This window comes from Rhinopithecus roxellana, chromosome 19 (assembly GCF_007565055.1).
Source record: "Rhinopithecus roxellana isolate Shanxi Qingling chromosome 19, ASM756505v1, whole genome shotgun sequence".
In the NCBI taxonomy this organism is placed as follows: Eukaryota; Metazoa; Chordata; class Mammalia; order Primates; family Cercopithecidae; genus Rhinopithecus; species Rhinopithecus roxellana.
In genome coordinates this window covers 18,869,447-18,892,125 of record NC_044567.1, presented here as the reverse complement: position 1 = coordinate 18,892,125, position 22,679 = coordinate 18,869,447, and the positions used below count along the sequence as shown (strand labels likewise).

At 50.0% G+C, this 22,679-nt stretch overlaps 2 protein-coding genes across 6 annotated transcripts in view; one reads left to right on the top strand and one right to left on the bottom strand.

Annotated features, from left to right (window-relative positions):
• Positions 1–1,436: 1,436 nt before the first annotated feature.
• Positions 1,437–7,506, bottom strand: ERAL1 (Era like 12S mitochondrial rRNA chaperone 1). The gene is made up of 10 exons (XM_010378318.2): positions 7,151–7,506; positions 6,050–6,177; positions 5,859–5,936; positions 4,483–4,529; positions 4,261–4,322; positions 3,982–4,094; positions 3,644–3,892; positions 3,358–3,507; positions 3,188–3,268; positions 1,437–2,073 (listed from the first exon to the last, which is right to left on the bottom strand). Exons 1-10 carry the CDS (start codon positions 7,431–7,433, stop codon positions 1,951–1,953), a joined length of 1,314 nt encoding a protein of 437 aa, XP_010376620.2. The 5' UTR covers positions 7,434–7,506; the 3' UTR covers positions 1,437–1,950.
• A 12,808-nt stretch (positions 7,507–20,314) lies between these two features.
• Positions 20,315–22,679, top strand: part of FAM222B (family with sequence similarity 222 member B) — a 100,217-nt gene continuing 97,852 nt past the window's right edge. For 2 of the 5 annotated variants that reach the window (XM_010378317.2, XM_010378314.2), the window contains exon 1: positions 20,333–20,456. The gene's annotated coding sequence lies outside the window, so the exon portion shown is untranslated. Of the gene's footprint in view, positions 20,457–20,707; positions 20,828–22,679 lie in introns of all 5 variants that reach the window. The other 3 variants (XM_030923426.1, XM_010378313.2, XM_010378316.2) reach the window with 3 other exon arrangements.

The window sequence follows — 22,679 nt, the reverse complement described above, 5'->3', positions numbered from 1 at the left end:
CAGAGTCTCTGCCTGCCTAGGTCTGGCCTCCTTGGGCTCATCATAAACATAGGGACAGGGGCTGGGAATAGAAATTTAGGCTAACGGGTAGTGTAAGCTCGGCCACCAGGACAGATGCTGGAGATCCAGCTGCCAGGACCCTTCCTGCCCTATATAGAGAGATTCAACTAACATTGCCCACCACCACTGCAAAACAAAAAAAGCAAAAACGAAAAACCTTCCACCAGGGATCTGACCAGCAATTAAATGCTGATGGATGGGATGAAGCTGTTCTTTCTCATTCCCAGTCCAGCAGAGATGACGAGCTTCTTGGAGACGGGAGTGAAGGGTGAACCTCAGGGTTAATGTGGTCCATGAGAGAGTTGTGAAAAAAGGCCTTCTAGGGAGAGGGGCCAGTGACCCTTGTTTCATGGACTCTAGCAGGGCAAGGGTTAAGATGCAGGGCCAGGAGAAGTGCCCCACCCAGAGGAGGGACCGGTATGTTAAAAGGCAAGCAGCTCAAGGAAGAGGAAGGGACAGATCCTCCCTGCATCCAAAGGCCTCCTCAGTCTGCAGCTCCAGCTCCAGGTAAGTGCACCTTCTCCGGGTCTGTCTGCCTGTCTGCTTGTTGGTCTGACCAAAGGGAACCTTCTGCATCATTATGCCATCTCTAGCTTGTTTTAACACTGGCCCTGGGTCCCTATGAGATCTCAACAGACCCTAGCTCCAGTCCCCTTCCCATAACCCACCTGGGCTGTGCCTGACCACAGAATCAAGGAGATGCTGGCCTGGGAGGGAGCTGTAGAGCAGGGAGCAGGGCAGGGAGCTGTGTGTGTCCAGCCCTGACCTGTCCTGCTCTGCCCCCAGCCCCTGACAGTACTTTTCAAGCCATGCTTCCTGTACCCCCAGTGGGGCCCTGGCTGGGATATCATCATATACTGTAAGTTTGAGATGAGACACTACAGTATAGATGATGTACTAGTCCGGGCACCCCCAGCTCTGGAGCCTGACAAGGAAGACAGGAGAGATGCTGCAAGCCCAAGAAGCTCTCCGCTCAGCCTGTCACAGCCTACTGACTGCCAGGGCACTTGGGAATGGCAAGGAAACCGTTACCATTACTGAGTTTAGTAATGGTAAGGGTTCTCTTGCTATACCCAGAAAACGTGCCAGGAAGAGAACTTAGCACCCTGGAGACTACTGGAAGGGAGACTCCAGCTCAAACAAGGCGGAGTGAGGGCATGGGATAGCGGGTGGGGGAGGGAATAGATACATTTTCTCTTTCCTGTTGTAAAGAAATAAAGATGAGGCCAGGCACTGTGGCTTACACCTGTAATCCCACCACTTTCAGAGGCCAAGGCAGGAGGATTTCTTGAGCCCAGGAGTTTGAGACCAGCCTAGACAACACAGTGAGACTCAGTCCCTAATATTAAAAAATAAAAATAAATAAATAAAAGGAATAAAGATGAGAACCAGAATGCCTGTCTTTTATTAGTATCCAAGACTGGGGAGAGGGATGAGGTGGGAGAGATCAAGAATTGGGGAGCAGATGGGAGGCGCTACCTCATTCAGGAGACATGAGTTCTTATCCAAGTTCAAGGTGAAGGAAATGAGGGCGTGAAGAGAAATCTCCCTACCAGTAACAGCGACTCAGGGAGAAACTCTGGGCCCATAGCTAGCTGGAGGTAGGGTGATATTGCTCCCACCAATGAGCCATCTTCTTAGCTACACCTTTGTAGCTGTGGTCCCAGGCAGAGGAACCACCTGGAAACTGAGCTAAGGCCAGTTCCTTCTTCCAACAGGAGACACAGCTGGGCAGGGAATATGCAGACTCAGCAGGGCCAGGCCAGCTAGCAGCCAGTCAGTGTTCATGTCTCTCACCAGTCCCTAGAGGGTCCCTAGCCAAGGACAGATCTGGTCAGTTCCTGCCAGCAGCTTGAGCTGGAATGTCCTGGGAGGGTCAGTAGAGGGTGGTCACTTGAGGAGCTTCACAGAGAGGTGGATGTCAACATCACAGAGGAAGATGTTCATGAGGTCGCGGCCTGCCTCCTGTGCTATCTGGGAGATCACATGGCCCTTCGGACCAATCAGCAGTTTCTGAGGGTATATGAAAGAGAAGGAAGACAGGAATGATGGCACATGCCTGTAGTCCCAGCTATTCGGGGGGCTGAGGTGAGAGGATCCTTTGAGCACAGGAGTTTGAGTTCAGCCTGGGTAAAAGTGCAACCCCTCTTTAAAAAAAAGAGAGGGTGGCCAGGTGCGGTGGCTCATGCCTGTAATCCCAGCACTTTGGGAGGTTGAGGCAGGCAGATCACCTGAGGTCAGGAGTTCGAAACCAGCCTGGTCAACACGGTGAAACCCTGTCTCTACAAAAAATTAGCTGGGCATGGTGGCAGGCACCTGTAATCTTAGCTACTCGGGAGGCTGAGGCAGGAGAATCATTTGAACCCAAGAGGCAGAAGTTGCAGTGAGCTGAGATTGCGCCTCTGCACCCCAGCCTGAGTGACAGAGCAAGACCCTGGCTCAAAGAGATTAAAAAACTAAAAAAGGAGAGGGTTAGGTGCAGTGGCTCACGCCTATTATTCCCAGCACTTTCGGAGGCTAAGGTGGGTGGACTGCTTGAGCCCAGGAGTTTGAGACCAGCCTGGGCAACAGAGCGAAACCCCTTCTCTACAAAACATTTTTTTAAATTAGCAGATGGTCAGGCGGCACTTTGGGAGGCTGAGGCGGGCGGACAATTTGAGTTCAAGAGTTTGAAACCAGCCTGGCCAACATGGTGAAACTCTGTCTCTACTAAAAATACAAAAAATTAGCTGGGCATGGTGGTGGGCACCTGTAATCCCAGCTTCTTGGGAGGCTGAGGCAGGAGAATCACTTGAGCCCAGGAGGCGGAGGTCGCAGTGAGCAGAGATCGTGCCACTGCACTCCAGCCTGGGTGACAGAGTGAGACTTTGTCTCAAAAAAAAATAAAATAAAAAAATTAGCTGGTCCCAGCTCCTCAGGGGGCTGAGGCGGGAGGATTGCTTGAGCGTGGGAAGTCAAGGCTGCAGTGAGCTGTGATCCCACCACTGCACTTCAGCCTCAGTGACAGAGCAAGACTCTGTCTCAAAAAAAAGAAAAGAAAAAGAAAAAAGAGAGAAGGACATGGTCCTGCTCTCAGGGCTCCAAGCTAGGGGAAGAACTCCTGTCAAACATGCCTAGTCTCACTTACCATATAAGATTCTTTGGGCACCAGAAGCTTCTGTTGGATAACTAGCTCCCCACCTGGTCCTTCCTCCCATACTGCCGTCTTCTGTACAGGGAGACAAAAGATTAGTCAGTCATACTCCTGGGTAAAGGTGTGTGTCTGGTAGAGAGCCCCCAGAACCCTTCACTCTGTACCTGCTGTACATTGTAAGGCACCTCCTGAGGCAGGTGCTCTAGGAGCTTCTCTCGGATAATGTTGGCGCAGATCTCTTCTGGTGTCTGGCTAGTGAGGACTGCACTGTGGTACTCCCAGGGCCCTGGCTGGGCCTGTGTCAGGAGGTATTGCTGTGGGAACAGAGGGAATAGATGGGCATCTTAATCCCAACCAGGACTTTTCTCATTTTTGCTTCCAGGAGGAACTTTGAGGGCTGTCTTCATATGGTAGAAACCAAGGGCCAGGCTATGGCCAAGACTAACTGACCTTTAGTGTTTTCACATCCTCCTGGTTTAGGGCTGACAACATGAAGATCTCCTTGAAGTGGGGCCAGCCAATCCTCTGAGGGTTTCCCACAGAGAGTGTGTTTGGGTCCTTAACTGCTGGGCTGGGGCAACGGGTACCAGGGTGTGAGCGGAAGGCCTGCCTCATCTCGAGCTTTTTGCCGTTGACCACACCTTCAGTGAGGGCTGCCGTGAGCTCCAGGAGAACTGACTTCCGCTTCAGACAATCTACCTGGACATGGGGGATGGGCAAAGGGTGTGTGGTCAGAGATAGGGGACTTGGAGGGAAGTAGACCCCTTCCTCGGGTGGGTAGTGCTCACCTTGTTCATGACCAGGACACTAGGGATCTGGGAGAACTTGGTCAAGCACCTGAGCAACTGAGGGCTGAGCTGGTTCCGTGTCCACTTGTCTGAGACATCCACAAGAACCACAACTGGAAGATGGCAAGGCAAGAAGAAGGAAAAGGAAATGGTCACTGTTCCTCCTGCCCTGACAAAAACTTACATGGTATGAGCTTGGCTTTCGCCCCACAAACTACCAAGGAATGAAAGGCCGTGACCCCTGTAAACTGGGCTTAAGGTTCCCATCCTGAACCTAACCAAGATCAGCAGATTCCATGCTCTTCCATGGATCTTCCAACAAAGAGAGCTCCAGGTGGTGCCTGAGGGACAGACATACATCAGTCAGGAAGGGTCTTATGACTCAGGCATTTCTGATGAGGGATGTTGTATGGTAAAGGGGTTTTCCAGCCCCTATAATGGAATCTCCCCACCCTGTTTCAGTGCCTCCCCCCATATCCACCCCAATTCCACCACCATTACCTCTTCTGTTTACCAGGACTGATAATGCCAGGTGTGTCAAGTAGAATCTAAAATCAGGAAAGTGAGATACCCAGACCCCAGGAGAAAAGATTATGACTGGGAAGTGAGACAGAGGCTACCTGTGATGTCAGGAGCCTGCCCTCCCTCCTCAGTCAAGCTATTATTGACTTTAGGTTTTTTTTTTTTTTTTTTTTGAGACGGAGTCTCACTCTGTCGCCCAGGCTGGAGTGCAGTGGTACCATCTTGGCTCACTGCAACCTCTGCCTCCCAGGTTCAAGCAATTCTCCTGCCTCAACCTCCTGAGTAGCTGGGATTACAGGTGTGCACCACCGCACCTGGCTAATTTTTGTATTTTTTTAGTAGAGACAGGGTTTCACCACGTTGGCCAGGCTGGTCTCGAACTCCTGATCTCAAGTGATCCACCCACTTTGGCCTCCCACAGTGCTGGGATATGTGCACTGCACCCAGGCTGACCTTAGGTTTTTACCATTCTGCTTTGATGGGATCTTGGAGAAAGACGATGACTGTGAATATAAGGAAGATTAGGAAGCAGTAAACAGAGAATGAAATCGGCTGGGCGTGGTGGCTCATGCTCATAATCCCAGCACTTTGGGAGGCTGAGGTGGGCGGATCACCTGAGGTCAGGAGTTTGAGACCAGACTGGCCAACATGGTGAAACCCCATCTCTACCAAAAACACAAAATTAGCTGGGCGTGGTGGCACATGCCTGTAGTCCCAGCTACTCGGGAGGCTGAGGCAGGAGAACTACTTAAACCTGGGAGGCAGAGGTTGTGGTGAGCTGAGATTGTGCCACTGAACTCCAGCCTGGGCAACAAGAGTGAAACTCCATCTCAAAAAAAAAAGAGAGAGAATGAAATATTTCTGACTAGATGCCAGGGGAGGGCAAGGTAGAGACAGAACTGTACCACGCCTTAAGGAAGAGGAAACCCCCTTTCCTGGCCGGGCATGGTGGCTCACGACTGTAATCCCAGCACTTTGGGAGGCCGAGGCAGGCTGATCACGAGGTCAGGACATCAAGACCATCCTGGCTAACATGGTGAGACACCGTTTCTACTAAAAATACAAAAAATTAGCCAGGTATGGTGGCGGGCGCCTGTAGTCCCAGCCACTCAGGAGGCTGAGGCAGGAGAATGGCGTGAACCCAGGAGGTGGAGCTTGCAGTGAGCCAACATAGAGTCACTGGACTCCAGTCTGGGTGACAGAGCGAGACTCCATCTCCAAAAAAAAAAAAAAAGAAAACCCCTTTCCTCAGATAAATGAATGTAACCATCATTTTCTTCAAGGCTGATGGTAAGGGAGACCCTCTTAGCTTCACCCTCTGTCCTGTTTCAAGGACTCCCTTTGTAGGTACCCACCACCTGGGTCTCCTTCTCTGTGATGACCCCCAGAGCTTGGCAGCGAGTGGTATGCACCTTCTTGGAAACAGGGAACACCTGCCATGAACAAAGGAGTCTCAGTGAGGTCCCAGATCCCTTCAAGACCATCCCTGAAGGCATGGCAAGAAGTAAAAGATGTAAAGGGTAGGATGGTCAAGGGTGTAGCATACCTTTCGGCCCAGAAGCTGGTTGGAGAGTGTTGACTTCCCTGCATTCGGGGCTCCCAGGAGGACCACTCGTAGGACCCGGGGATTCTCAGGCATATCAGGGTGATGGACCAAGAGGAGATCCTGCTCATCTATGTGCAAGTGGGAAGAGGCGTGAGACACAGTGGAATCTGGATTTCCTGTCAGGTGCTTGTTCCTGCCCGCCCACAAAGGGAGCAGGGATACAAAATTAGTGCACCAGGTTGAAGGCACCTAGACCTGACTTTGAGACTTTGGCCCTTAATTTACATTAATTTATAAAGTAACTCTCTGAGCCCTTTAGTTTTCTCATATGTAAAATCTAGTTGATATTAACGGTACCTACTTATCAGCTTATAACTTTTTTTGATGACTAGCAATTGTGTAAAACAACTCAGCACAATGCCTGGCACTTAATACTCAATTACTGCATGTAATTATAATGTGTAGCTGTGCCTGAGAAGTGTACGTACATTTAAGCAAGCTGGACTACACAAAGCCAGATAATTCCTCAGCTCTCATTCTCTCACCCTACTAAGGGTGCTATGAAGGCTCTGCAAGCTTTCCCAGTCTTTTTTTTTTTTTTTTCTGAAGGAGGGACGGGAGGCAGGGCTAGGGGTCAAGAAGGGAGAGGGCCCAGTCTTTTTATATTATCTCCTTATGACACCATTTTGCAATCACCAGTTTGTGTCCAGTCTCCAATACCGGACTCTGTTTGAAGAATAAAGTGTGCTATTTTCCAGATGCAACTGTGTCTTGACAAGTAGATGAAGCCCAACATGCATTTATTGGATCAAATTTGCTTCCCATGTCAGGGTGCAGAGCCATAGTTCTGCTTTGTCTGTGGCCCTTCAATCTCATGTGGCCCTTCAATCTCATGCTCTTTAGTGAGCGCCTCTGGTTGTGACCAGATCGTTTCCTTCTCCCACTCAAACTGTTATTTCTCTCCTGTGAGATTTTTCACTGCTCGTCCCTGTCAGGGCCTCAACATCGTTTTCTATAAAATAGAATCAAAGACAATATCCCCAGAAACCTTTCAGTGCTAAAAACGTGACAGTTCCGGGCAAACCTATCAGGGCTCTTTACCTCTGTGCATGGACACCGCGGGGACGCAAGAAGTCACCGAACTGTCGGGCTGAGAGAATCCGAAGAAGTGGTCCAGGGCAGAGCCCTGGCCATAATTCCGAGAAGCCGAGGCTAAGCGGAGACCAGAGAAAGCGGACCCCGCAACGCAGGACACGCACCTCCGTTGGAAGCCTAAGGGTGAGGAAAAAGGGATCACCCGCTCCCTCGCGACATGAGGGCCCACCTGCCAGACCCTTAACACCGCTTGAACAAGCCCAGCCCCGCGCCAGCTGGGGGCAGCCATTACAGCCGCAAGGCACTCCGGGAACTGACCAGGAGCGTTCCTACGATTGAACGGAGCGGCTGACGAACCAGCGAGTAGGAGAGAGGTAGGTCGGCCCAAATGGAAAGCCGAGACACAGGGGATGTGGGCGGGAGGAGGAACCGCTCTGGAGACTGGTCGAGGCAAAGGAAGTGGGGAAATGTGTATTTAGAGTCTGTGCAAGCATGGAAGCGTGGTGGTAGTTTTGGACTCCCGTACACAACGTATTTTTTTCTTCTGCCAAAGTTTTGTAAAAGGCCTTTCTGGCCACGTCTCCTAAACTACATTTCCCATGAGGCCAAATAGCAGAAACCGTCCTTCCATCGAGGGAGGAATGGTTGTGGGACTGGGAGGGGGCACTGTACCCCCTGTCCCCATAAGGGTTTTGTTGTTGTTTGTTCCTAGTCCTTTTCATCCTTTGGCCTGCAGGATCCTCTCCTAGCCTTACTTTGCCTTGCCCTAGAGGTCAGCGGTGGCCCTGGGCTATCAGCACCTTTGCTTTATACTAGGCTCCTGGAAGGAGTGGTCCTTGGATCGGTGTTTGGGATGAAGAGCAGGTGTGCATTTCCCTCCTGTAAGCTTCGGCTACTGTCTCCTATCTGAGGTCATTCCTTTATGGAGAAAAAACAGAGGGTTTGCAAAGGAGGAAGAAGCAGCTTAGCCACCTAAGCTCTCCTAGACCGTTCTAGCAGCTGGAGAAACTCCATTTACCTTGGTCTGTTTGAGGCCTTGAGCCCTCTTCATCCTTTGTAGCCTCTAAATCAAACACTTGAAACAGAGATACACCTTGGTAGAGGGGAGTTTAGGAAAGAAGGTTCTTAGAGTCAGTGCTCATTCTGTCGCCCAGGCTGGAGTGCAGTGGCATGATCATAGCTCACTGGAACCTGAAACTCTTGGGTTCAAGCGATCTTCCAGTTTCAGCCCTCTTGAGTGGCCAGGACTACAGGCACGTGCTAACATGCCTGACTATGGAGGAAGATGTATAAAGCATCTACTAGCAAGCTCTGTCCCGTGCTGGGGATACATCAGTGAACAAAATAGACAGAAATCTCTATCACGGGACTTCGGGGACCTCATCTCTAAAATAACAAAAATAACAAAAATATGACACAATACAGTATAACAACTATTTATATAGCACTTACATTGTATTAGATATTATAAGTAATCTAGAGATGCCTTAAAGTCATCTCTTACTACAAGAGAATCAGCAGATTTTGGTATCCATAGGATGGGAGGGTGGAAATTATGGTATCTAAATTCCCTGGGAAGACATGACTGTATATTCTGGCTATCCTCAATTTCTCTCCTCCCCTTCTCTCTTTTATTTTATTTTATTTTTTTGAGACAGGGTCTTGCTCTGTCGCCCAGACTGGAGTGCAGTGGTGCAATCATGGCTCAAGCATTCCTCCCACCTCAACCCCACTAGTAGCTGTGACTATAGACCTGCTGCCACCATGCCTAGTAATTCCTTTTTTTTTTTGAGATGGAGTTTCGCTCTTGTTGCCCAATCTGCAGTGCAATGGCACGATCTTGGCTCACTGCAACCTCCACCTCCCGGGTTCAAGTGATTTTCCTGCCTCAGCCTCCTGAGTAGCTGGGATCACAGGCATGCACCACCACGCCTGGCTAATTTTGTATTTTCAGTAGAGATGGGGTTTCTCCATGTTGGTTAGGCTGGTCTCGAACTCCCAACCTCAGGTAATCCACCCACATTGGCCTCCCAAAGTGCTGGGATTACAGGTGTCAGATACCACGCCCAGCGCTAATTTTTAAATCTTTTGCAGAGACAGATTCTCACTATGTTGCCCAGGCTAGTCACGAACTCCTGGCCTCAAGTGATCCTCAGCCTCGGCCTCCCCGAGTGCTGAGTTTACAGGCATGAGACACCATGCCTGGCCTTTCCCCAGATATTTTTGTTCTTCAGTTGGTTGAATTCCTGGATGCTAAACCCTTGGATATTGAGGACCAATACTGAACAGGAGAGGGCCGTGGGGTTAATAAAGGATTTTCTTCTTTTTTAAGATGAAACTTTTATTTTTTTTGAGATGGAATCTGGCTCCCCTAGGCTAGAGTGCAATGGTTGAATCTCACTGCAACCTCTGCCTCCCAGACTCAAGCAATCCTCCTTCTTCAACCTCCCAAGTAGCTGGGACTATAGACGCGGGCCACCACACCCGGCTAATTTTTTGGTAATTTTTTTTGTGCAGATGGGGTTTCACCATGTAGCCCAGGTTGGTCTTTAACTCAACCTACTCCACCTCCCAAAGTGCTGAGATTACAGGCGTGAGTCACTGTACCTGGCCTGAACATTTTTTTTTCTTTTTTGAGACAGAGTCTTGCTCTGTTGCCCAGGCTGGAGTGCAGTGGCACCATCTCGGCTTACTGCAAGTTCTGCCTCCCTGGTTCATGCCATTCTCCTGTCTCAGCCTCCCAAGTAGCTGAGACTACAGGCGCCCACCACCATGCCCGGCTAAGTTTTTGTATTTTTAGTAGAGAGGGTGTTTCACTGTGTTAGCCAGGATGGTCTCGATCTCATGACCTCATGATCCGCCCACTTTAGCCTCCCAAAGTGCTGGGATTACAGGCATGAGCCACTGCACCGGGCCACATTGTTTTTTTTTTTTTTTTTTTTTTTTTTTTTTTGAGGCGGAGTCTCGCTCTGTCGCCCGGACTGGAGTGCAGTGGCCAGATCTCAGCTCACTGCAAGCTCCGCCTCCCGGGTTTACGCCATTCTCCTGCCTCAGCCTCCCGAGTAGCTGGGACTACAGGCGCCCACCACCTCGCCCGGCTAGTTTTTGTATTTTTAGTAGAGACGGGGTTTCACCGTGTTAGCCAGGATGGTCTCGATCTCCTGACCTCGTGATCCGCCCGTCTCGGCCTCCCAAAGTGCTGGGATTACAGGCTTGAGCCACCGCGCCCGGCCACATTGTTTTTTTAATTAACAAAAAAATTGGTTTTGAGACACAATCTCACTCTGTTGTCTGGGCTAGAGTATAGTGGTGCAATTTTGGCGCACTGCAACCTCCACCTCCTGGGCTCAGGTGATTCCCCTGTCTTAGCCTCCCAGGTAGCTGGGACTACAGATGTGCACGACCACGCCCAGCTAATTTCTGTTTTTGGTCTTTTTTTTGAGACGGAGTCTTGCTCATCGCCCAGGTTGGAGTGCAGTAGTGCTATCTCGGCTCACTGCAACCTCCACCTCCCTGGTTCAAGTGATTCTCCTGGCTCAGCCTCCCGAGTAGCTGGGATTACAGGTCCCCGCCACCACACCAGCTAATTTTTGTATTTTTAGTAGAGACAGGGTTTCACCATGTTGGCTAGGCTGGTCTCGAATTCCTGACCTCATGATCCGCCTGCCTCAGCCTCCCAAAGTGCTGGGTTTACAAGGATGAGTCACCATGCCTAGCCTAATTTCTGTATTTTTTATAGAGACAGTCTCTCACCATGTTGCCCAGGCTGGTCTTCTTCTTCTTCTTCTTCTTTTTTTTTTTTTTTTTTGAGACTCCCAGGCTGGAGTGAAATGGCACAATCTCATCTCACTGCAACCTTTGTCTCCCAGGTTCAAGCGATTTTCCTGCCTCAGGCTCCCAAGTAGCTGGGGTTATAGTCTTCTGCCACCACACCTGGCTAATTTTTTGTATTTTTAGTAGAGATGGAGTTTCACCAGGTTGGCCAGGCTGGTCTCGAACTCCTGACCTCAGGTGATCCACCTGCCTCAGCCTCCCAAAGTACTGGGATTACAGGTGTGAGCCACCGTGCCTGGCTTGGCCCAGGCTGGTCTTGAACTCCTGGGCTCAAGTGAGCCACCTCCTTTGGCCTCCCAAAGTGCTGAGATTACAGTTGTTAGCTACTGCCCCTAGCGTTGGAACACTTTTTTTTTTTTGAGATGGGAGTCTCCCTCTGTTACCCAGGCTGGAGTGCAGTGGTGCGATCTCAGCTCACTGCAACTTCCACCTCCCGGGTTCAAGCAATTCTTCTGCCTCAGCCTCTTGAGTACCTGGGATTACAGGTGTACCCCACCAAGCCCGGCTAATTTTTGTAGTTTTAGTAGAGACGGGGTTTCACCATATTGGCCAGGCTTGTCTCAAACTCCTAACCTTGTGATCCGCCCGCCTTGGCCTCCTAAAGCGTTGGGATTACAGGCGTGAGCCACCACGCCTGGTGGAACATTTTTTAAAAATCTTTGATTTTTATAGAAAGAACCTGTTCAAAACTTGCCAGACACCACACACAAGAAGTTTCCAGAACCACAATGATGAAAAAAACTAAAACTGACAGAAGAAAAGAGGCAAACAGAACTGACAGAACAAACAGAACAAAAATACCCCAGGCTAAACTGTCTCAAAATCAAGGTCCCAGTTGACCAGAGGATTCTAAAGAAACTCATGTGGCCAAGAGTAAGGAGACCCCAATGCCTGAGCAAGTACCCAGAGTGGAAGGAAAAACAATTCAGATATTCAAACCACAATCCCTGCCCACTGGCCCCTCATGCTGTCAAGAGTGAGGCAGAGGGCTTCACAGCTTTATGGGGCAGAGAAGACAGTGATGACAATAACTTGAATAATGGGAGGAGGGGGATTTCTTTTTTTTTTTTGAGACAGAGTTTCACTCTTGTTGGCCAGGTTGGAGTGCAATGGCACGACCTCGGCTCACTGCAACCTCCGCCTCCTGGGTTCTAGGTGATTCTCCTGCCTTAACCTCCTGAGTAGTTGGGATTATAGGCATGTGCCACCATGCCTGGCTAATTTTTTGGATTTTTAGTAGAGACGGGGTTTCTCCATGTTGGTCAGGCTGGTCTCGAACTCCCAGTCTCAGGTGATCTGCCCTCCTCGGCCTCCCAAAGTGCTGGGATTTACAGGTATGAGCCACTGGGATTTACAGGTATGAACCTGCGCCTGGTGAGGAGGGGAATTTTTATATTTCAACTTTTTTTTTTTCTCTTCCCTTATAGGGGAAGAGGAGAGAGTGGTAGCTTGAAGTTAAGGAGAAAACAGTGATTTTTTTTCTTCTTCTTTAATGTAGAAAACATCTAGGAATGGCAGACTGTCATGAAAAAAATGCCAAATTTGGCCAATTCCTAAAGGGAGGTGGGCGTTGTTATGAGAGGTATTAGCCTTGGGTGTTGCAGCCTCTTGGAAGAAAACACTCCAGATACAAATATTTGGGGGTGAGAGAGTAGAAGGGGGGCCAGAATGGGGAACCCTTAAGTGGTACCAAAATTAGCTGCCGCCTGCTCCCGGCTGGTGAGTTCCTGGGGTGTAGAGAGTAGCAGGGAAGGAATTGGGGTCAAAGAGAAAACAGAGATGCTGATTAAAAAAAATAAAAAAACTCTACTCAAGGCTCCATGGCCCTGGGTCTGAAGAGCAGAAAACCGCTAAGTGTCAATTACAGTGCTTTCTTGAGTCATCCCCCACTGAACCTGAGCTCAGTTCTGGTGGGGAATCAATGCTGCCTGGACTGGGGGTATGGGCTGGTGGCCCAGTCTAGACTCTTGGCTCCCAGGGGAGAGGGGAAGGGGGCGTCCCCTGCTGGAGACTATATATATGACAACAACATATATTCCTGTATTTGAACCGCTGTGGGTCTTCTGAGCCATTTCCCTACTTGAATTTCTTTTTTTTCTTTCTTTGAGGCAGAGTCTTGCTCTGTCACCCAGGCTAGAGTGCAGTGGCCCGATCTCGGCTCACTGCAACCTCTGCCTCCCTGGCGGTTCTTCTGCCAGGGAGATTCAAGTGATTCTCTTGCTTCAACCTCCCAAGTAACTGGGATTACAGGCACCCACCACCACACCAGCTAATTTTTTTTATTTTTAGTAGAGACAAAGTTTCACCATCTTGGCCAGGCTGGTCTTGAACTCCTGACCTCGTGATCCACCTTCCTCGGCATCCCAAAGTGCTGGGTTTACAGGCGTGAGCCACTGTGCCCAGGCCCCTACTTGAATTTCTTACCAAGGGCAGAATAGTGGATTTTTCCCCTGCTAATCATTAATTCATTATATACAATATAGTTATCCATAGAAACACCCCTACTCCAAAACTCAGACCATGTGGTTGGATGAGGCTTACTCCAGGCAGGGAGCACACAACCCAGAACCCACTCAATCAGCATATAACATTCTCTTGCCCATGATGATTGTTTTAGGGATGGGCACATAACCCAAGGAGATAAAAGGTACAAGGAGAATTTTGCTTCTTTCCCACTGGAGCTGGATGTAAGAAGACATAATATCTGGAGCTGCTGTAGTCATGTCGATACCAGAAGGGGAGAGCCAACCCAGAGAAAGATGTCATTTATTCACTCACTCAACAAAAATCTATTGAGTACTTGCTATGTGCCAGACACTGTTCTAGGGCTTAAGTCACCCACTTCAGCCTTCCAAAGTGCTGGGATTTCAGACGTGAGCCAACATGCGCAGACCCCATCTGCTTCTCTCTCCTCCATCTTCACTACACTATTTTGTTTTTCTTTAATTAATTAATTATTTATTTTTGAGATGGATTCTTGCTCTGTTGCCCAGGCTGAAGTGCAGTGGCACAATCTCGGCTCACTGCAACCTCCACTTCCCAGATTCAAGCAATTCTCCTGCCTTAGCCTCCGGAGTAGGTGGGATTACAGGCGTACACCACAATGCTTGGCTAATTTTTTGTATTTTTAGTACAGACGGGGTTTCTCCATGTTGGCCAAACTTGCCTCGAACTCCTGACCTTGTGATCCGCCTGCCTCAGCCTCCCAAAGTGCTGGGATTATGGGCATGAAACACCACGCACGGCGCACTACACTATTTTAGTAAGAAAGATAAAGTTACACCTTGTAACTTGGGGTCAGGGAAGTTTTAGATTTTTTCTTTTTCCTTTTTTTTTTTTCTTTTGAGACGGAATCTCTCTCTGTCATTCAGGCTGGAGTGCAGTGGCACTATCTCAACTCACTGCAACCTCTGCCTCCGGGGTTCAAGTGATTTTCCTGCCTCAGCCTCCCGAGTAACTGGGATCACAGGCATGTTCCACTACACCCGGCTAATTTTGTATTTTTAGCAGAGACGGGTTTCTCCATGTTGGTCAGGCTGGTCTCAAACTCCCAACCTCAGGTGATCCACCCACCTTGGCCTCCCAAAGTGCTGGGATTATAGGTGTCAGACACCACGCCCGGCGCTAATTTTTTTATTTTGAGACGGAGTCTCGCTCTGTCGCCCAAGCTGGAGTGCAGTGGCCGGATCTCAGCTCACTGCAAGCTCCGCCTCCCGAGTTCACGCCATTCTCCTGCCTCAACCTCCCGAGTAGCTGGGACTACAGGGGCCCGCCACCTCGCCCGGCTAGTTTTTTTGGTACTTTTTAGTAGAGACGGGGTTTCACCGTGTTAGCCAGGATGGTCTCGATCTCCTGACCTTGTGATCCGCCCGCCTCGGCCTCCCAAAGTGCTGGGATTACAGGCTTGAGACACCGTGCCTGGCCTTTTTTTTTTTTTTGAGACGGACTCCCACTCTGTCGCCCAGGCTGGAGTGCAGTGGCGCAATCTCCACTCAGTGCAAGCTCCGCCTCCCGGGTTCACACCATTCTCCTGACTCAGCCTCCCCTGTAGCTGGGACTATAGGCGCCTGCCACCTGCACCCAGCTAATTTTTGTATTTTTAGTAGAGACGGTGTTTCACCGTGTTAGCCAGGATGGTCTCGATCTCCTGACCTCATGATCCGCCCATCTTGGCCTCCCAAACTGCTGGGATTACAGGCGTGAGCCACCGCGCCCGGCTAATTTTTAAATCTTTTGCAGAAACAGAGTCTCACTATGTTGCCCAGGCTGGTCACAAACTCCTGGCCTTAAATGATCCTCTGCCTTGGCCTCCCCAAGTGCTGAGTTTACAGGCATGAGACACCATGCCTGGCCTTTCCTCAGATATTTTTGTTCTTCAGTTGGTTGAATTCCTAGATGCTGAACCCTTGGATATTGAGGGCCAATACTGAGCAGGAGAGGGCTGTGGGGTTAGTAGAGGATTTTCTTTTCTTTTTTAAGAGGAAAATTTTATTCTTCTTGAGATGGAGTCTGGCTCCCCTAGGCTGGAGTGCAATGGTTGAATCTCACTGCAACCTCTGCCTCCCAGACTCCAGCAATCCTCCCTCTTCAGCCTCCCAAGTAGCTGGGACTACAGACACAGGCCACCACACTTGGCTAATTTTTTGGTAAATTTTTTGTACAGATGGGGTTTCACCATGTGACCCGGGTTGCTCTCGAACTCTGCCTACTCAGCCTCCCAAAGTGCTGAGATTACAGGCATGAGTCACTGTACCTGGCCTGAACATTTTTTTTTTTTAATTAAAATAATTTTTTTGAGACACAGTCTCACTCTGTTGCCTGGGCTGGAGTGTAGTGGAGTGCAGTCTAGGCTCACTGCAACCTCTGCCTCCAGGGTTCAAGTGATTCTCCCACCTCAGCCTCCCAAGTAGCTGGCATCACAGGTGTGCACCACTACATCTGGCTAATTTGTATTTTTGGTAGAGACGGGGGTTTCACCATGTTGGTCAGGCTGGTCTCGAACTCCTGACCTCGTGATCCGCCCACCTCGGCCTCCCAAAGTGCTGGGATTATAGGCGTGAGCCACCATGCCTGGCCCTTATTTATTTATCTTTTTGAGACAGCGCCTTGCTCTGTCACCCAGGCTGGATTGCAGTGACGCAATCTCGGCTCACTACAACCTCCACCTCCCGGGTTCAATTGATCTTCCCACCTCAGCCCCCTGAGTAGCTGGGATTACAGGCATCCAACATCATGCCTGGGTAAATTTTGTATTTTTGTAGAGATGAGGTTTCACCATGTTCGCCAGGCTGGTCTTGAACTCCTGACCTCAGGTGATCCGCCCACCTCGGCCTCCCAAAGTGCTGGGATTACAGGTGTGAGCAACCACACCCAGCCTATTTATTTATGTATTTTGAGAGGGAGTCTCACTCTGTCACCCAGGTTGGAGTGCAGTGGTGTGATCTTGGTCCACTGCAACCTCCTCCTTCCGGGTTCAGGCAATTCTCCTGCCTCAGCTTCCCAAGTAGCTGGGATTACAGGCATGAGCCACCATGCCCAGCTATTTTTTTTTTTTTTTTTTTTGAGACGGAGTTTCGCTCTTGTTGCCCAGGATGGAGTGCAATGGCGCGATCTTGGCTCACTGCAACCTCCACCTCCCAGGTTCAAGCGATTCTCCTGCCTCAGCCTCCTGAGTAACTGGGATTACAGGTATGCGCCACCATGCCTGGCTAATTTTGTATTTTTAGTTGAGATGGGGTTTCTCCATGTTGATAAGGCTGGTCTCGAGCTCCCGACCTCAGGTGATCTGCCCCTACTCGGCCTCCCAATGTGCTGATATTACAGGCGTGAGCCACCACGCCCGGCCTTAATTTTTATTTTTATTTATCTATTATTATGATTATTATTATTATTATTTGAGACAGAGTCTCCCTCTGTTTTCCAGGCTGGAGTGCAGTGGCATGATCTCGGCTCACTGCAACCCCCGCCTCCTGGGTTCACGCCATTCTACTGCCTCAGCCTCCCGAGTAGCTGGGACTACAGGCACCCGCCACCACACCCGGCTTATTTTTTGTATTTTTAGTAGAGATGGGGTTTCACCGTGTTAGCCAGAATGGTCTCAATCTCCTGACCTCATGATCTGCCCACCTCGGCTTCCCAAAGTGCTGGGATTACAGGGATGAGCTACCGTGCCCGACCTGTTTATTTATTTTTTCTTTCTTTCCTTTTTTTTTTTTTTGAGATGGAGTCTCGCTCGGTCACCCAGGCTGCAGTGCAGTAGGGCAATCTCGGCTCACTGCAAGCTCCGCCTCCCGGGTTCATACCATTCTCCTCCCTCGACCTCCCGTTGTAGCTGGGACTACAGGTGCTCACCACCACGCCCAGCTATTTTTTTTTTTTTGAGACGGAGTCTCGCTCTGTCGCCCAGGCTAGAGTGCAGTGGCATTATCTCGGCTCACTGCAAGCTTTGCCTCCTGGCTTCACTCCATTCTCCTGCCTTAGCCTCCCAAGTAGCTGGGATTACAGGTGCCCACCACCACGCCCAGCTAATTTTTTGTATTTTTAGTAGAGATGGGGTTTCACTGTGTTAGCCAGGGTGGTCTCGATCTCCTGACCTTGTGATCCACCTGCCTTGGCCTCCCAAAGTGCTGGGATTAAAGACATGATCCACTGTGCCCGGCCCTATTTATTTTTTTAATTGAAATGGAGTCTCACTCTGTTATCCAGGCTGGAGTGCAGTGGTGCGATCTCAGCTCATTGCAACCTCCCTTCTGGGTTCAAGCAATTCTCGTGCCTCAGCCTCCTGAGTAGCTGGGACTACAGGTGCCCGCCACCATGCCTGGATAAGTTTTTCTATTTTTTCAATAGAGACAGGTTTTCACCTTGATGGCCAGGCTGGTCTGGAACTCCTGGCCTCAGGTGATCCGCTTGCCTCACCCTACCAATGTGCTGGGTTTACAGGCATGAGCAACCTTGCCTGGCCACTATTTAAAAAATTTTTTGTAGAGGTGGGTCTCTCTATGTTGCCCAGGCTGGTCTCTAACTCCTGGGCTCAAGCAATCCTCCCAACCTGGCCTCCCAAAATGTTGGGATTACAAGCATGAGTTACTATGCCCAGCTTTATTTTTATTTTTATTTTATTTTATTTTATTTTTGAGACGGAGTCTCGCTCTGTTGCCCAGGCTGGAGTGCAGTGGCCGGATCTCAGCTCACTGCAAGCTCCGCCTCCCGGGTTCATGCCATTCTCCTGCCTCAGCCTCCCGAGTAGCTGGGACTACAGGCTCCCGCCACCTCGCCCAGCTAGTTTTTTGTATTTTTTTTTAGTAGAGACGGGGTTTCACTGTGTTAGCCAGGATGGTCTCGATCTCCTGACCTCGTGATCCACCCGTCTCGGCCTCCCAAAGTGCTGGGATTACAGGCTTGAGCCACCGCTCCCGGCCCTATTTTTATTTTTTTTAACATTCCTCACTGAGCACTCAACTTGTCATCTTTTTTTCTTCTCTTTTTCCCCCTTACATTATATCTTGGACCTTATGTGTCCAAACTCTGAAGAGAGGAGACTAGCACTGGAGTTGAGAGAGAAAAAAGAGCAGTGGTGATGAGGAGAGAGTTTAGTCCTGTACCTCCTCTTCCCTTTGGTTGCTGTTCATGGCCTGCTGCTTTCAAGTCTGTTTTGTTGAATTCTCAGGACTGGGTTGAGCTTAGTCTCTTGTCAGGCTATGCCAAAGCAGCACAGTAGTCTAGGGACTGTAGTCTAGGGACTGACAGTTGGGCCTCACTGGACTAAAGGTCTGGTTTTCCTTTCCCAGTTTGAAAAAGGGCCAGGCTCACAGTGAGAGCTGGAAAGTAGGGGACTATTTGCCTGCAAATTTCTCAATAGCACACACGCGATGCCTAGAACATTTCTGTCCAATAAACAGCATGTGCTTGATAAACGTACTGAACTTAGCGGTGTCCCCAGTGCATTCTAGGTGAGGTCACCTCCTTGACAAGGTCCCCAGGACTTCATTGCACCTCCTGGCTAGTAGCGTATTCTAGGATGGCAAAGCTGCCTTTACATAATTACTCCCGATACATTCTAGACACAATCATCTTCTTGAAAGAGACCCAGGCCGGGCGCGGTGGCTCAAGCCTGTAATCCCAGCACTTTGGGAGGCCGAGACGGGCGGATCACGAGGTCAAGCGATCGAGACCATCCTGGCTAACACGGTGAAACCCCGTCTCTACTAAAAAAAAATACAAAAAACTAGCCGGGCGAGGTGGCGGGCGCCTGTAGTCCCAGCTACTCGGGAGGCTGAGGCAGGAGAATGGCGTAAACCCGGAAGGCGGAGCTTGCAGTGAGCTGAGATCCGGCCACTGCACTCCAGCCTGGGCGACAGAGCGAGACTCCGTCTCAAAAAAAAAAAAAAAAAGAAAAGAAAAAAAAGAAAGAGACCCAAATTTGACCAAGCATGGTGGCTTACACCTGTAATCCCAGCACTTTGGGAGGCCGGGACGGGCGAATCATTTGAGGTCAGGAGTTCGAGACCAGCCTGGCCAACATGGTGAAACCTCGTTTCTACTAAAAATACAAAAATCAGCTGAGTGTGGTGGCGTAAGCCTGTAATCCCAGCTACTCAGGAGGCTAAGGCAGGAGAATCGTTTGAACCCGGGAGGCGCAGGTTGCAATGAGCTGAAATCGCGCCACTGCACTCCAGCCTGGGCAACAAAAGCGAAACTCCGTCTCAAAAAAAAAAAAAAAAAAAAAAAAAAAAAGACCCAGGCCGGGTGCGGTGGCTCATGCTTGTAATCCCAGCACTTTGGAAGGCCGAGGCGGGCGGATCATCTGAGGTTGGGAGTTGGAAACCAGCCTGACCAACATGATAAAACCCGTCTCCACTAAAAATACAAAATTAGGTAGGCGTGGTGGCGCATGCCTGTAATCCCAGCTACTCGGGAGGCTGAGGCAGGAGAATCGCTTGAACCCGGGAGGCGGAGGTTGCTGTAAGCCGAGATCGCGCCATTGCACTCCAGCCTGGACAAGAGGGAAACTTCGTCTCAAAAACAAAACAAAACCCAATTTATCATCAGTGGTCACCTCAGAGCACCTGAATTCAGTCCTTTAAGTGCAAGTAGGATGCAGAATTCTGGAAGGGCCAGTAAGTGTGTGGCTTCTTGGGGAAGCGCGATCCAAGAGTTTACTAACCTAGGCACGGTACTCCAGAGGCGTACCCTGCGGCAGTCGCCAAATTCTCTAAGCCTCAGAATTCTTCAAGGCCAGTGTCATGTCCACTAGAGACCCAGAGGTCGAGACCATCAGGCACTGAGGAAGACGCCCCCGGCAGGGGCTGCGCAGGCGCGTGTGGCCCGAAAGGGCCCAGGAGCTACACGCTGCGCAGGCGCAGGAGCGGCTCTGGCTAGTCCCGACAGCGGCGCCGGTGACTGAGGGGCCGGGACGTGGCGAAGTGGTGGCGGCGGGCGGCAAAGGAGCAGCCATGAGGGCCGGGCCCAGTCACCGACCGTGAGTAGTGGTGGAGGGGGAGTGGACAACGCGTGGGAAGAGGGTAACTTGGCGGAAGGATACATGACTTTGTGGGGTGGGCTCTGACTGTGGGAGACGGAAGGGCGTGGGGGAGGTACAGTTTGAGGTGATGATGGGAGAATTTGGGACACGGGTGGCCAGGTGGCCGCAGAGCTGGACAGGTTGGTGGAATGGGAAGGGATTGCGTGCGGTGGAGTGAAGCAGCCCATTTGTATCATCCCTTCCTCTAGGAGCTTTTGGTCGCCTCTTCTTTTTCGCTTATTTCAGAGAATGATCGCGAGGGGAGGGTGGTGGAGGATGAAAGCTCTGTTGGAGCTGAAGAAGCCACCTCTGAACCAGGCAGAGGAAGGGTCGGTATCTTGGAGTAATAGGCTGGTCTGGGTAGAGGATGGGAGTCGGGAGCCCTCTTGAAAGCTGGGAGGGGTCTAGGGAAAAGAGGTAGGGGCTTAGAGTCAGGCAGGTTCGAAAGGAAGTCCACCATTGATAAAGCTGCTAGGTAACCTTGGGCAGGTCCCACTTAACCTTTCTGAACAGCCAGGAAGATGTCATCCTTCAAACGGGCTGTTGCAGGCATCACCTATGTAATTGAGATTGTTTATGCAAATTGTGAATTGTAAGTACTATGCTGATGTTAATGTGTCACCAACAATATACTGGAAGTTAGACTTTACCGTTGTTAATGGAATGACTGATTTCTCTGTTAAGGTAAGAAGCATATTGTTTGTAAAACCTCAGTAGACACATATGTGTTTTCTGTATGGGCATAGCAGATCATGTGCAGAACTACCAGTTCTGTAATGTGACGAATTAGCCATCAGACTTCTGTAGGAAAAATACCGTACTCTTTGGCGTTTTTACAAACGGTGTGCAGCTCCTCACCCAAAAGGATGGAGGGCCAATCCGTTAAAATACTTACTGAACATAGCTAACTCAGGTTGCCTTGTAATATAGTTGGCACTAATGTGCTTTAAAGAGTTGAGAAAAGGCCGAGCGCGGTGGCTCATGCCTGTAATCCCAGCACTTTGGGAGGCTGAGGCGGTCAGATCTTGAGGTCAGAAGTTCAAGACCAGCCCGGCCAACATAGTGAAATCCCGTCTCTACTAAAAATACAAAAAATTAACCGGGTGTGGTGGCGGGCGCCTGTAATCCCAGCTACTTGGGAGGCTGAGGCAGGGGAATCACTTGAACACGTTAGGCGGAGGTTGCGGTGAACCAAGATAGGCGCCATTTGCACTCCAGTCCGGGCAACAGTGCGAGACTTTGTCTGGAAAAAAAAAAAAAAAAGAGTTGTGAAAACTAGTTTGAGACAAGCTGGGAGAGCTGCCCAGTGAGGGATGTGAAAATACAATTTGTTTGTTTTATTTTATTTTTGAGACGGAGTCTTGCTCTGTCGCACTCTGTCACCAAGCTGGACTGCAGTGGTGTCATCTTGGCTTGCAACAACCTCTGCCTCCCAGGTTCAAGCCATTATCCTGCCTCAGCCTCCCGAGTAGCTGGGATTACAGATGCTCACCACCACGCCTGGCTAATTTTTGTAGTTTTAGTAGAGATGGGGTTTCACCATGTTGGCCAGGCTGGTCTTGATTTCCTCACCTCAGGTGATCCACCCACCTCGGCCTCCCAAAGTGCTGGGATTACAGGTGTGAGCCACTGTGCCTGGCTATTTTGTTATCTTTATTTTCATTTTATTTTATTATAATTTTTTCTTGAGGTGAGGAAAGGAGTCGCTCTGTCGCCTAGGCTGGAGGGCAGTGGCGCGAACTTGGCTTACTGCAACCTCTGCCTCCTGGGTTCAAGCAATTCTCCTGCCTCAGCCTCCCTAGTAGTTGGGATTGCAGGCACGTGCCACCATACCTGGCTAATTTTTGCATTTTTTTTTAGTACAGTCAGGGTTTCGCCATTGCCGGCCAGGCTGGTCTTGAACTTCTGACCTCAGGTGATCCGCAACTCCCCCCTCCCCAGCCTCCCAAAGTGCTGGGATTACAGGTGTGAACCACTGCGCCTGGCCCATTTTATTATTTTTAAATTATAAAAAGTTTTCCTTTGCAAAGGAGTCTCTGGCTGCTCTGGGGAACCTGTCTCTATTTTGGAGGTCAGATATGCATATGGCAGCCCTCTAACTCTACTTTTTCTTACGCTGCTTCTCAGTGGGATCTCCCAGGTGGAATATCTCAGAAGAGGAACCCAAGAGGTGTCTGGTTT

What these genes read in the sequence shown, in the direction of transcription:
- ERAL1 (XM_010378318.2), bottom strand. Translation starts at nt 7,433, where the DNA reads ATGGCTGCCCCCAGCTGGCGCGGGGCTGGGCTTGTTCAAGCGGTGTTA. An exon ending in CATGGAATCTGCTGATCTTG is followed by an intron (nt 4,095 to 4,260) that starts GTTAGGTTCAGG and finishes GCCATCTTCCAG; the next exon opens with TTGTGGTTCTTGTGGATGTC. An exon ending in AGGATGTGAAAACACTAAAG is followed by an intron (nt 3,508 to 3,643) that starts GTCAGTTAGTCT and finishes CTGTTCCCACAG; the next exon opens with CAATACCTCCTGACACAGGC.